The following is a 15,353-nucleotide window of genomic DNA, read 5'->3' on the forward strand; positions in this document are numbered from 1 at the left end:
TTTTTTTTTTTTTAGTATGTGTGTCTTTGTTTGGTTTTACCGGGTTTTTTATCCATTCTTGCCTTCCCTTTGCATTCTCTTCCACCTGTTTATTGCAATTTTATTTACACTTCAGGCTCTAAGTAAAAGCTATTTCATCTACAGGTTTTATAAAGAACCTCATGTTTTCAAAGATTAACAGCATTAAATGACTAGAGCTACAACTCGTTGATATAGCTTACAAACCATTACATGTGAAATGTGGCATTGATGCAGCATTTTTCTTCTGTCACTTACAGATATTCATAACTATATCCAGAAAACAAGCGACAAAAAAAAAGATTCTGGTATTATCCCCATAATGTTAACAGAGGAGAACAAAGGAAAAGTTGAACAGTCTCAACAAACAGCAGGTGCTTGTCTCCAAAATCCTATTACAGCAGACAAAGTTAAAGCCATTTTCACACTATTCGTCAAAGACCCCTGGAAATCTGAATGCAGTCTGTCCCACTGAGCACCAGAGCCAGAGTCCGAGAGGATTACATGGGAGCTGGAACGTGTAAGGCCGTGCAAGTATGCAAAGACAAACTGGATACATCATTTCTCCCCATCCAGAAGCATCGGTATAGCTCTGGCTGTGATTTGACAGTCTCCGACAGAAAGGGGGATGAGAGGGCAGGATGGTGGACAAGAACAGTAGAAAGGTCCTGATAAAAAAATCAGTACCAATGAACTGGCCTAATATTCCTAAAAAGAACCGACTGCAGATGAATGCATCTGTCCCCGGTATATGAATATTTTATCAGCCAGCATTATATGAAGATGACTCAGCTGGCAGTAGGACTTCTCTTTCCCTTATATACTTACATTAATATGCTCAAGCACTGTAGAAGAGCAAAAAAAAAGTTACTTAGTAAGACTGGGCTTCTCTTGAAGATATGCAGTATCTTGAACACTGAAGGGCTCAATGCAGAAGCCAAGTGAAGTGTCATGGCCTGTGTTATCCAGGAGACCACACATCCTGCTTGGATAGTCCTCTTTAATTCTCTGGAAATATGTCATGTTTCTTTCAGTTACTCTAATCATTTCCACAGATTTAAAGAAGACAGACAGTATCTTCTTTTAATTTAAAACTCCAAACAATCAGCACTTCCTATGCACAGATATGTCTTATGAATCATAAACAGGAAGAAATCCTACTTGGATAAGTGACACTGTAACCTCTATTTTCCCCCCACCCCCAGATAAGTGGAGAAAACACATATCCATTTTGTAATTGCTCCAAACACTGAGCTTTATTACAGTGTGAATCTGTATGCACTTAAGCATCTGCTTTCAAAGAAGTGGCAAATTCACAGCCTCACAGAGGAACACAACTCTCTTGATGAGTCTCTCCTGCCTTCTCTCAATTATCCATTTTCAGCTAGATTCGTTAAATATTCTAACAAATACCAAGAGAGATAACTGCCAAATGGAAGAAGACAGTCATTTCATGAAAGCAATCTCTTACTAGAAAAGATTTTCTTGCTTCCAAAAGATGCTGGAAAATGTCAGCATTCATTCTTTCTCTCTGCCATTTTTATATTTGCACTCTGACTTAAATCAGACTCATCAATTCCTCTCTTCCTAAGCATCCTCAAGTTCTTCCATTCCTGTCACTCAAAGATGGGCTGACTTGACACTACCAGGATTAAAGATCTGTTGCTGCACAAAATCTATACATTATCAAGCCAATATTTAAACCTGCACCGTTTTACGCTTCATTTTCCTCGTGTACATGTTCCTTTAACAAACTTTTAGCACATTAACTGTTCAGGCCCTAGTAACAGTCAATATAAAGCTAAGATGATTAAAAAAATATATAGCAATCACCAGGATTAACAGCACCAGATGTTCTAAAGCAGCAGACCACAGATAACTAGTTCAGAGCTTAAAAAATCAAATTTCCTAGCCAAAGCCTTTATCATCACAAACCTAGGACAAAATCCCTCCTCCCTTCTCCCAGTAAATACTACTTAGAATTGAGAACAATAAAATTTAGTGCAGAGTCAAAGTTTTTCCTGGGCGATTCTGTTCAGCTGAAGTGCTCACGAAACCTGCCCTGTGCTCTTTAGGAACTTGACAACATAGCGCAAAAAGTAATAATTTACAGAAACAGATGACTGCATTTAATTATATGCAAAACCATTGAGTATCAGTGAATTTTTATCTATTTTAAAGAAATAAATGTTAATCTAAGAAATGGGAACAGTACTTCTATGCATCTAGAAGAGTACTCTCATAACTTTCCTAAACTCACATCAGAAAATTCATCCCTGAAACCAGGTCATATGTACTTGCTCAGCTTATCCAGCTATCTTATTTGGCATTATCTGAGCTTCTATGGAGTAAAAGACATTTTACCCAGATTGTGCAAATCAAGAGGTTTTAACGATGGTCAAACAGGACGCTTGCATACTTCTTTTTCTGCCAACATACCTAGTCAACAGGGCCAATTGGTTTTGTAGCCTTTTAGGTGAAAAATTTCTTGCTAGTCAGTTTTTTTCCCCTCAAAAAAAAAAAGGATGCTTACCAATTAGCTACTCCTCAAGCAGCAGAAATACCTAGCAGTGAATCAAGGACAACTGTTAATGTAATCACTTAAGTGCATTATTTCAGCTGATGCTAAAGGTAGAAACTGACCTGCAGATGCATCTTAGGAAACTAAAAAAGTAAAGAAAAAAAGGGAAAAGAGAAGCAGCTTCCTGATGTTATTCAGCATCTTATTTGCCTCTATCCATGACGCAGTCATTGTAAAGCAAGCAGGCTCCCTACTTGATTGCAGTATCACCAGAGAACTACCGGTTATACAGGAAAAAAAACCATTAGCAATTCCAGTACATGCCACACTGGCACTTAACTGCCTACCAATAAGCCAGCATAGCATAAAGAAGTCTTGTACTGTTGGAGTTTCTATTTTTGAAATGAGATAACAGTGCGGTGCTTGGAAAAGTAAGTGTATTAATGTCTATATTATGGCCAAACGCCAATTTGGCCAGTAACGTTTTGGCTGCGCAGGTTTTCTGCAGTTCACCATTTCCTGACACATGCGCCTTTAGTTATAAGCTATTGCGGAGTTCTTGCCCAACACACATTTTTCATATTTAGCTCTCCACACAGTTACACTTTACAAGTGAATAGTGTTTCCCTTTCTCCTAGTACCCAAAGCTTCCAAGACAGAGGCAAACCAGAAATATTTAATGAGAATTTTAAAAAAAACTCCAAACATTTAAAGAGGAAGTATGATGCTCTTTCCTGCTCTTCATTGTAGAATTCATAGTTCTAGATCATTGCCCAGAAGCACTGCGAATAGCAGCAGGAAGAAGAACAGAGTAACAAATGACAAGCAATACTTTCTAAATCAAGTCACTCTTCTCCTCCTCAAAATCCCAGTAACAAAATAAACTAGATTTAAGCTAACATTGCTTCCTTTATTCAAATTAATTCTCACTTCATAATAAAAAAAAGAAAAATAGGAAATTGCTGTGAATGTCCAACCAAAGAGACTAATAAACTTTGGTTCGGTTTCTCCTGCTGCTGAAATGCAACAAGTTTAGAACTACATCCAGGTAAGAAACATCCAAGATCCTTAGGTTTGATATTCCTCATTATGAACATTATTAATGTGGATTTTTGGATGGAAAGGGTAATTTCCTGAAATAATTGGAAGGTGCCAGATCTTACTTATATCAATAGTGTCTGTTCAATGCTCTACAGCTCTTAGATGAGCTTTGACAGAAGGGCATCCAAGCTGGAAGGGTGGTGTATTTGGCATCAGTTTGCTTAGTCTCAGCAGAATAATAGAGGATAGAGAAGAACTCAATAAACCAAGGAGACTCTCACAACAAGACAACCCTCTCACCCCCTACAAAACTGGGTGAACATTGAGGATTTATGACAATCTTACCTTTTACATAAAAAATTCAGATCCCAGCTATATTCAAGTACATTGTCATCTTCGTTCTTTGTTAAATCAAATACAAATTACATTCTTTTTTTTTTTAAAGGACAACTATATTTGTGCCTGTATTCCTCCACAGACAGTAGCTTCCGCATTATCAGATTAATTTTTAGTACAAATTTCAAGAACAGGATAAAGAACTAATTGTACTGGTTTTATGCACAGGGGGCTTTAGAAGTGAACATCACATTACATGAACAATTAGCAAGAGCTCAGGGGAGAGGCCAGAGGGTTTCTGTATCAGAGAAACATAAGTTTGGAAGCTGGCAGAGATTCAGCAAAAGTCAAAACCTTTTAGGCATACTGGTCAGGCTTAAGGTTAACACACCACTTAGTATCTTAAACTACCACACCGACTTGTCAAAGGGTGCTTCTTGCATCAGGAAATGCCTGCAATATATGCTAAGTCACAGTCTAATTATTAACCAGTCTGAGGCAAAGGTTACATGTTCATAAATGAGTATGCATAAAAATAGCGAAACTGCAGCTGAAACACTACCCCACCTCTTCCTACAATGCTGGTACTTGTACAGTTGGTTAAACTTGATAAGATGCTCATACCCAGACTGAAACACTGATTTTTTCTATAGTATTATTAACATACATTAAAAACCATGCTTTACTGCTTTTTACAGTAGGGAACAACAAAAAATATCACGAAGAGAATGTGTAATATGATTTAATATGCAAGTTGAGGTACATTTCAGTCTTAGGGGAAGGAATGACTGGCCCTTGACCAGCTGCCTCAAGGTAAGAATTGTCCAGGGAACACCTCCAAAATAAATATTACACCGAATTAGCTACTTCAATTAAAAAACCCAAAACCACCACACACCAAAACACACACTCACTTTTGTGAGAAGTGAAGCTATAAAGAACAAACAGCATGCGGAAGAAGACTTTTGTAAGTCTGCCCCAGAGAACACGCTTCAAAACCAGACCATTTTCTTGAAAGATGCCACTTTTCCCAGGCTGTCATACAGCCAACATACTACTTAAATAAATTCATCAGATGTTAGGGAAGACTATACAGAGATGGGGCAAAGATTAAGACCTGTACAAACAAACTACTCCAATGCTTAAGGCGGCAAGTTAACTACTCAAGATCTCCTTTAAAGTGTAGGTGGTTCCATGTACCATTTTAGCTGCAAAATGCTTAACAGAAGTCTACCTCCCTATTACTGTTGGTTTCTCTTATTTTGCACATTATTAAGGCTTGCAATTTAACATATAGTGTAACAGTTAAGACAAAGTGGCTTGTTTAATTTATTATAACCATTAAGATTCATGGAATAATGATAAAATAATCTGAACCTTATCTCAGTTTATCTGTACATTGGAAAAAAATTATATATATATAGCTGATTTTGCTTCTTTGCTGATACTGAACACCACTTTCCAAGATCTATGAGAACATCCAAAGCAAAGCTAACTAAATTTCAGCAGAGAGGAAGAATGTCCAGAAAGATGCTATCATCTGAGTAAAACCCTTTCTAAAACAGCCTTATTTAAAGGGAAACATTTCAAGCCATACTATTTAAAGGGTGCTTTCCTGAGAAACATGTTGGTCTCAATTTTCAGATTTGTTGGATCTCATTATCCATTACTCCATAGTTGTTCATTTGCTGCACACAAAAAGAAGTGGCCATGCCATGTCACAAAGTTAAATTTAACTGGTCTAAGATACTGGGATCTTAAGAAATTTGGCAGCATCCTGTAACAAAAAAAAAAGGCTTTGAGCTACTAGCTGACACTGCATGCCTTGCGAAGGGTTATTTGCCAGACACTGATGTATGCAGCTTGTTTCAGCAGCATGCCTTGGCTGATAAACAAGGCTCACAAGAGTCAAAGTTCTTAAAGTAACATTTCTATATGTAAGCAGGATTTTTTAATCAGGCATGGTAACACAAATCTTCCTAAAAGCATACCCAAAACTGTCTAAACCAACAATTAACTTCAAATTAACAGTTAAAAAAAAAAGTATTTTCATCTTGAAAGGTGCACCTAGAAAGAATTTCAAGACACTGTACCAATAAATAATATAACTGTCAGGAAAAGCATACATGATGATTTTCTAACAAATGCGCGATACAAGAACAACAGAGGCAATACTTTGAGATTACCTCTAATTTAAATATTTCCCTCTGGACTTTGAGGCAAGCATACTAACTTAAAACCTCATCTTCCACATCAACATCATTCTTCATTTGTGAACCCACATGGAATTCCCCTTTTTGAAAGTTGAGACGTTGCAGATTTATTTCAGGATTGTAGGGATTTTCCCAAAGACGTGCATGTGCTCATCAGGAGACATGAAACCAAGAGTGGGAAGGTGGGTGGGCACTGAGCCAGATCCTACTGTTTAGCACAATTTTGTGCCTTTGTATTATTTGGTCTCATGGTCAGCAAATCTAACCACAATGTTTAATGCCAATAGGAGAAGCTTTGTTCTGTAAAGCTGACATAGTGGTTAAAAAAATATAGAATAAAGATATGGATATAGATAATGCCAGCATAATGCTGTTATTATACAACTGGCCTACATTCACACCTTTCTGAGATTATTTGTGGGTAGCAAAGCTTCATGTGCAAACATGCCACAATAACCCATTTTTCTCAAATTAGCCGTTGGAAGAAAGAATACAAAGATGTTCCTCAGTCCTCAAGCTGACATTACAGACTACTCATCCCATTCAACATTCTTAGCCTTCTATTAAAAGCACCTTTATTCTTCTGTGTTCATACAGAGTTTCCTGGGTTCACAATCATATGCTTCCACTACTCACAAAACCTGACATATCAAAGAAAACCCATACCAACAAAACAGTTTGAGAGCAGGAATGAAATTCAGCCTCATCATCAGATGTCACACTGGTCTTGCATTCTCAGCCTAAGTCATTCATCTAAAAACTGGAAAGCAGGACAGTCAAGATGAAGTCGCAGCAAATGGGTCGCTGAAACTGCTTATTCAACTCGCAAGTACTAGTCTCTAGTGATCTCAATTATCCACTATCCACCGACTCTTAGATATAAGAGGTTTGTCCACCTACTGTATTTTAGCTGATACAAACCCACATTTTTAGACTTAGACAAAAAACCAATTCTTAATTATTTCTATTTCTGATCAATATAAACAGTCAACATATACTCAAATTAACATGAAGAGACACTTAAGAGCCACTGGTGTTCAAAAATTGTAAAGATGTGCCTTTCCTAGATTCAAGAAAACGCAAGGAACCCCTCATAAGTGCCTTCAACTTCTCTGAAATGCAGTGGCAACTGAAACTATGTCCTCATCAAAAGAGAAAGATTTCTGCCCTTTTTAGGGGCTAATTGGCAAAAGCAAGCCTGTATGTGCACAAGCATGTTAGGTACAACATATTCACAGCTTATTTTGTGATTCAACTGCTTCCAATGCAGCCTTATAATTGATTTATATTTGTGAGAGGGCAGAAGGGAGTGTTAGTTATTAATTAAATTTATTACTGGCTTTAGGAAAAAAAGGCTATGCTATTTGTTAATTTAATTTATTAGTGCTACATAATTTTGAGACTGCTGTCTTTAAAGCCAACAGAGAATGCAACTGAGTAACTAATTTCTCAATGTTTTGCTTAGAGGCATTTTTGGGGCAGGGTTTAAAAGTTACTATGACATTGTCCAAAATACGAAATTCAGACACGTGCTACAGATGTTAGGCTCCAAACAGCTAATTGCTCAGCACTGCCTTTGTACTAGTCTATCTCCACGTGAGGAAGCATCGCAGGACCAAAAAAAACCCCAGAAAACTGAAAGAACCCGTTTTCTTCATTCGACATGGAAATATAAATATCCACTTGCTCAAGAAGTGTCAGTTTTCCCCACAAAACCAGCTGCTGGTAGATAAACCACTTTGGTAGCTTGAAGTCTTCTCCACCTATACCCACAGGTATTTACAGTCCTGCATAGAACTGCTCTTTTTTTTTTACTTCGTTCTTTTTACTTATGTTCACAAGTAACGAGCCAGTGTAAACCTAACCCAGCACTTACAAACACCCCAAAATAGCAGAGTAACAAAGGATAAAGGTTGAATTTTGGACGGATTTTTGGGTTTGACGTTGTGATGGACTAGAGATTGACCCTTGGCTTCAGAGCAAAACCAGAGGCTTACGCGGTCCAGCTCATACTCCACTGTTAAGAACAAATCTAAAGTGCTACCAGAAACATGCACAGGTCAAACAGCCACCCTCTAACAACCACCAGCTGAGTCTCAAAAGGTGACACACTGCTCCATCCAGAGCAAGAAAGGTAAAAAGCTTGCCTTTCTCTCGTACACTTCATGCAATTTAGCAGCACTAAAAGCAGACAGAAATCTTTAGTTACTTCAGCACGTAGGATTTAACAACATGGTCCTCTAGAAACCTTTGTGTTCAATGCTCTGATGACGTTGAGAACCAGGTCCTACAACCTTTGCACAGCAGGGTAAACCAACATCTCCGGTTCAGGCAGCTGAATTTCAGGACTATCTATACCCAGGATGACAAGTATTGTTAGCCAAAGGCTCTTTGGCAGTTCATTTCTTTTCCCAAATAACACTAGTTGCAAAACATTCTTGAGAGTGAAACTTTAAAAAAAAAAAAAAACAAAAAAACCCAACAAGCTTTGATCTTGCAGTCCTGACAGAAATAGGGAAATATTTAACAAAACTACTTTTACTTCAGTGACTAAACTATGTAATGCAACACCAAAGCTCAGTAAACATTTTGAATAACTTTAAACATCAGAGCACCTGTTTTAAACAGTTGTTGGTATTTGTCCCTGGGACACTCACCGTCTGAATTAATCTCTGCTCACTACATAGACAAGAGGAGACTATTCTGCATGCTTCTATTTTTGAGTAAAGTTGTATGCAGTTTTTTTCTTGAAGTACTGACAGGTAAAATAAGTTCAGTTTTAGAGAACAGTCTCTTTAAACAGACACTGTATCAATATTATTAAAAAACTGGAAGTGGGAAATACCCTAGCAAAGTCAATGACAGACAAAACTTCCAGGTGCCGCACCAGGACCAAGGGAACACTGTTACTCCAGGACTGTTTATAGCGACTCTGCCAAGCACTGCCTTTGGCCACGACGGGAATTTAGGTGGTAACTTTTTATCTACACCTCTAAGCATTCGATCTAAAGAATTCGGGTTAGATCGTGCACAGAAACACAGTGCTAGTGAAAGAAGACTCTGTTGCAAAGAAAATTAAAGTAGAAATTAACTATTTTGATAAACCAAGGTAAAAAAACCCCTGAAGCTATTATTCACCTAGAAAGCTGTAACCACTTCAGCAAATCAGAATGGAGGCAAACTAAACTCACACAACCTCAGAAGATTAGTTATCACTCTAGTCTAATCCAATTAGCTGTGTTCCCTAGTTTTACTCAAATGAAAACTCTAACCTTTTTCCACCAACTCCTGCAAAGGAAACCACAATGAGAAGAGACTGATAACCAGCACCGCAAATAATAAAGTTCCCATATAATAAAAGGTTTGGGGTGTTTTTAACATAAAAGTTGAGGAAAGAGTTTAAAAAAAACTATTTAAACATTCTAAACTATCTGCTGTCCATTGATGAAAAGCCCTTGCATTTTACTATACCACTTCACAATTCAATTCCTTTCACCATGCCATATTGACTAAGCAGCTTAATGAAACATGGAAGTGAACCAATGCTCTCCTACAGACTTAAATACAAACGTAACGTTTAAATCCTTCATTCTCAAAACATGTACAGTAACATCTATTATTTATCAAGCTTAAATAGAAAGCTTGATAGAGATAAATAGAAACAGAAGATACTAGTTTATATTGTGCACTATGAAAAAACATCAAGATATACTTCATTAAATGCAACAAGAACAGCTCTTCTAAGCTATTTATTAAGTAAATTTTCCTTCCCCTCCTTTCAATACCCAAAAGATGGACTAATAGGTTCTCCTCTGATACTCTACTACAGGAGCAGAGAGTGGGGAAGCAGTGCCTTCTTTCATTTGACTGGGATGGCAAAGCGTTTCACAAGTCTTCCCCAAATTTTTAGAGAACATAGAAATTTATTTTAATATAAATAGCATGCAATCAAGAAAGCAGTCATGGTTTTGTGCTTAAGCGCTGTACCCAAAGTATGTGTATCCTGTTTTTAAGTACTGTACATTGTCTTAATGTAAAAGTGTTAGAAAGTTCAACCTTCCCATGTGGAATTCAGGAAAGGGGGGAGGAGAACAACAATCAAGTCATTCTGTGCAGATGTTCTACTAAGTCAATCAGATATTAGGATAAGAGTTAATCGCATCTCGATAAAAAGCAGCAACTTAAAACCACATAGACCATGAAAGACAAGAGTCCGATAGAGCTCCTCTTCAATCTGGTTCTGGAACAAACAGAACAAAACTAGATCAACCTGCCTAAAATAAAACGCTCACAAAAAAATGTCATCTGAAGCAATGAAACAGAAGATTCTTTTTGAGACACCCTGAGATACCAGATGGAAATTTGTTAATCAAGTGGAAATAAATACATACAAAAGCCCAAATTAATTACTGATTAGTACTTGATATTGGAACTAGAGCAACCAATGCTACAGTCAGACCTCTGAATGAATATCTATAAAAACTCATTTCAAGGGAATAAAATATGTCAACATCTTTAACTGCGCTGAAAGACAGTTTAGCATTCAAACTTAATAATTAGCAAAATTACCATTTAAGAGTATACTTTATTCACAAGGGGAGATACTAATTTATTTAGAATTAAGGACAATAAGTTACTCTTTACAAAGACCAGAAGAATGGAGAATAGTTGACACTGAGTCTCCAAAGACAGGCTGATAAATAAAAAAACCTTGATGATTTTATTTTTCATCCACTGTTTACAAGATAGTTTTATAATCATTTGTTATGTAAGGTTTGATACTAAGTGTGTATGTGATAGCAAGATCCTCATTTCAGTCCCATGACAAAATACAGTCAAAATTTGCAGCCATGTTTGCAACCACCATTTCTAAAATTTGGCAGCAATCTGTTTCATCTAAGTGTAGGGTTAATTCCCGCCTTACTCGAGGCAACTTTCAAAATACACTGATTAATTAATATTTGCTAAGTATCAGTGGTACTTCCTAGGCACAATTTAAAAAAATAAAAATAAAATCCCATACTTCCAACATTTGAATGATTCCTTTCCGCTTCCAGGTGGAACATCCAGTGGAATTAGAAGAGCAACAGCTTCTCACAGATGACTAAATGCTTTTGATGGCAGAGTGAACCTCGCCTATTTTAAGTCTTCACTTTTAACTTCGCATTACAGTTCACTACCAGATGACTACAGGCCAAATGTCAGGAATTTGCATTAAGAATAAAAATATACACAAACTCTTGGAAGCTACCAATGGAAATGGCATAATATGACATTTCACCTCAAGATGCAGACTTGTATTTTTACAGTAGGGTATTTTGCTTAATTGTGAGCCACTTGGACTTATTAAGAAGGGATAAGAAATTATCAGTCTCACAAAGTTCACACTACTGCTTAGAGAATTCCTCAGCAGAAAGACTATTGTTTTGGCTCATACCTGTCATAAAGACAGTTATCCGTTAATAGACAGAATCGATTAACTTTTTTTTTTTTAAGCTTAAATTTTACAGTAACCAATTTTTTTACTGGGCACCTAAAATACCATAATATTTCCTTTGGCTCCAAAAAACCTAACTGATGATAACACAACTATTCTGACAGTACTCTCAAGGTAGCACTAAGATGCAGGACTTGCAAACATGGCAAAGTTAAAGAGTTGGTAAATTGCAACGCCTCAATTTAAGGAGAAAAAGAGAACCTAGATCTACAGACTACAGAAAGGTCTGCAATATAAAACTATAAACTTCCTCCAGTCACACTTGAAAAGAAGGAGCGCAATCCTCTCAGGGCAAGCTGGGCACATGTTGGCATCACCTACTGAGTCAGGCTTCTCAAAAGATTTAAGTGACGGAATCCCTTGTTTCTGGATCTACGTAGATCTTAAACACGCACTAAATGCCTGTCAAACAGGAGCACTTCCAGGAAGATGTGAAAGTACTTTTTCAGAGCTCTAGAAGGCTTTCACGAAAAAGTATCATCAACTAAACATTAAGAGAAACAGAGAGAAAACACAGCAACTGAAGGACAAACATTAACTAGGCTTGGCTTAGACATAACACTTTCCTCCCTTAAACTTTATTTACATAACCCATATGCATAACAGTGGCATTTAATAATTTATTCTGCATACAGCATATGAAAATTACTTCTTTACATAAAACCACATTATTTATATTCAAGCAACTTTTTTTTTTTTGAGCCCTGGAAAATGAACCCAGAATCTGGTTCACTCACCAAACAGACAGAACACATGCTACAAAAGGGTAACTTCCCCCTACACCTTTCTCCCCATGCTCTTGACCTGACTTGGGCAAACCAATGTCAAAAGCCGTTTGGACTCCACAACTGACCAATCCCCAGATCCTTGAAAAGCCAATTATCTAAATTAGTAACAACTCCTGTCACTATTTTTGAAGCTTGGCACGTATCCCTAAGACATTAAATACTAATTTCACGTAAGCCAAGTTCATCTACACAACTCCAGAGCCAGGACAGAAAGCGTTCATCGTTCCTTTCTCTTGCCCTACTGCAACAAATTAAGCTTTTTAAAGCTCTCCCGTTCAGGATATGTTCTGCAAGGTCCTACTTTTAAGAACCACTTGCGCAACAGCAAAAGCAGCTCATTGTTTCTGTGGACAGAAGAAGCAAGAGGCCCAGGGATGGCAGTCAGTTGTAGCAAGGAGCCAGAGGCAGCAGCTCTGCTCAGAATTTCCTAGAAGCCAAGAGCTCCCTGCTCCTACTGGCCATGCTGCCTTGCCAGTCTTCTCATTACTGCTTCATGCCTTTGGATGCCACCTACTTCGGCATCTCCTCCTGGCAGGATCCCCAGCTCTACTTCCACCTGTCAACACTTTCTCCTTCCGCCCCACTACCTTATCCAACTTGAGAACAGTTGTTTGGTTGCCAAAAGAGCAAGACATCCATGTCACACAAGCTTGTGCGAAACCCCAGATACATCACAGATCACCAGCAGTTTCTCGGTAAGCACTAGCATAGGCTACTGCCAAATTCAGGCAAAGCTTTGGCTCACCTGGGTTACCTCTAAGCGTAGGCAGTGGTGGGTAAGTCTCAAACAAAAGCTCAAACCGCAGCCAGTGCAATATCTCCTGCTCAAGATGGAGCTTTTCAATGATGAAGCAACAGGTAACGTGTAACACAGCTGACTGAACCCCTAAATCTAGAAAAAGCCCAAGGATGAAGGCTTATGCATTCTTTTAACAAATGAAGCCATGCACCAAATAGCACTGTAGCTGTTGATGGAACATCTGGTGAGGTCATCGAAATAACTCAAACCATCTACAAACCCTTCCTCTCCACCTCTCAGCAGGTTAACTGTGCAGACACTGGACTTATTAGGATTAAACGGAGATACAGAAATACCTTGTCCCCAGTAACCATTTACCTTGTCCTGAGGGCCTGCCAGGCTGCATCAATGTCTGCGTACAGGTTTTTCTCAGAGGGCTTGCCGGTGCTCACCCCGTAGCCAGAGTAGTCATAAGAGAAGACGTTGCAGTTGATGCGGGAGCCAAGGCCAATATAGAAGCTGCACATCTGGCCCAGGTCCACAGCATTACCATGTGAGAAGAGCAGCGTGTACCGACCAGTGGGGGCACAACGTACGAACATGCAGCCCAGCCTGTTATCTCGAGCCGTGCGGGAGAAGAACACTTCCACGGCATCCAGTTCCCGCTGCGAATACTGCCAGTCCGCCCGCTCGCTCAAGTGCAGACTGCAGGTGCCCGATCCCGTTGGGGTCCCTGCCCCGGCTGCTGCCCCAGCCTCCTGCTGCTGCTCAGGCTGCAGCACGGTATAGGTGGGCTCCGGGGGCAGGAAGGCCAGCTTGGCAGCGATGCGGCTGGGGCAAGGCGGGCAGCAGAACAGCCAGCAGAGCTCGCCCAGAGAGAAACCGTTCATTCTGGGGCCTTGTTCTGGCATCAGAGACACCGGAGAAAAGCTAACCTATACTGGAAGGAAGTCAAACCGAACCGACCCAGAGGTCTCTCTCCTCCAACGCAGCCTGCGCACCTTCCCGCAAGGCTACCAGCTGCCCTCCCAAAAGGCAAACAATTACAACCTTGGGGGGAACTACAGTTCAGCAAAAAGAGTGCAGCTCTTCAAAGCCTGAAAACGTGCTTATAAAAAAACCCCAACAACAAAACAACCCCACAAAATATAAATGAAGTACAGCCAGCCCTTAACACCCCCCCAACTACTGCTACAGTAAATACAACCCTCTAAACCACCACCCTAGATGCCCTCAGAGGACATAAATCCCACGTACATATATACATTTATAAAACGAATGCCCCGATCCTACGGCTCGGCGCGGCACTCCAGAACTAAAAGCAGAGGCCCCCCGCGCCGGAGCCGCCCCCCCCCAGGAACATGCAGCCAGAGCAGGCAAGGGCCCTTCCCCCTCACGGCACCACACGCGGCCCCCGGCGCCTGCCCGGCCCCACCCCGCTACCGGCCCCCGGGGACGCCCGGCCCCGCGGCCCCCGCAAGGCGGCAAGGGGCCTCCCTCAGCGCTACCGCCCCCGGCCCGGCCCAGGCAGCGTCCGAGTGGCGGCGGGAGGAAGAGGAGGAGGCGGAGGAGGAAGAGGGTCCGTCGGGGAGGGGAAGGCAAGGTCGAGGCTCAGCCGCGCGTCGCCGCGGGCAGGGCCATGCCGGCTGCGGCGCGCAGGCAGGAGCGGGCAGCGGCCATGTCCCGGCGCTCTCCCCTCCTCGCAGCCGCACCGCTTCCGGGTTACGGGCGCGGAGCGGGGCCGCCCGCCGCAGGTGCCGGCGGGGACGAGGGGGGTGCCCGGCACTGCCCACAGCGCCGCCCGCCGCGGCTCGCGGCCGCCCTCTAGGCCTTGCGCCGGGGCGCCGAGCAGGTGCGCGGCGAGGGGCGGGGCGGGGCAGAGCGGGAGGGGCGGTGAGCCGTGAGCCCGTAGACCGGGCCGGGACGCCGCCGCCCGCGGGGGATACGCGCCGCCTGGCCCTTTAAGGGAGCCCCCCGCCGTGCCGCGGTCACGTGCGGCGGGAGCGCTGGCGCCCCCTCCCGCTCCCCGACCGCCCACCTCTCGCGCATGCGCGGCGGGGCCGGGGGCAGCGGCCGGGGGCAGGCGGGGCGCCCGTGGGGAGCGCGGCGGGAGGTTCCGGGCCTCCCGGGTTTCGTTGCCGGCGCTGTTTTGCCTTCCCCGGGGCGGCCCCTCTGACCTCCCGCAGCCTCCGGGGTCCTC

The 15,353-nt window shown here is 41.4% G+C and overlaps 1 protein-coding gene across 1 annotated transcript in view; it reads right to left on the reverse strand.

Annotated features, from left to right (window-relative positions):
- ABHD17C (abhydrolase domain containing 17C, depalmitoylase) overlaps positions 1 to 14,471 on the reverse strand; it is a 29,022-nt gene extending 14,551 nt beyond the window's left edge. The window contains exon 1 of the mRNA XM_054836986.1: positions 13,532 to 14,471. Coding sequence (XP_054692961.1) covers positions 13,532 to 14,064 — 533 coding nt within the window. The 5' untranslated portion in view covers positions 14,065 to 14,471. The remainder of the gene's footprint in view (positions 1 to 13,531) is intronic.
- Positions 14,472 to 15,353: the final 882 nt, after the last annotated feature.

Source organism: Grus americana, chromosome 10, assembly GCF_028858705.1.
Source record: "Grus americana isolate bGruAme1 chromosome 10, bGruAme1.mat, whole genome shotgun sequence".
In the NCBI taxonomy this organism is placed as follows: Eukaryota; Metazoa; Chordata; class Aves; order Gruiformes; family Gruidae; genus Grus; species Grus americana.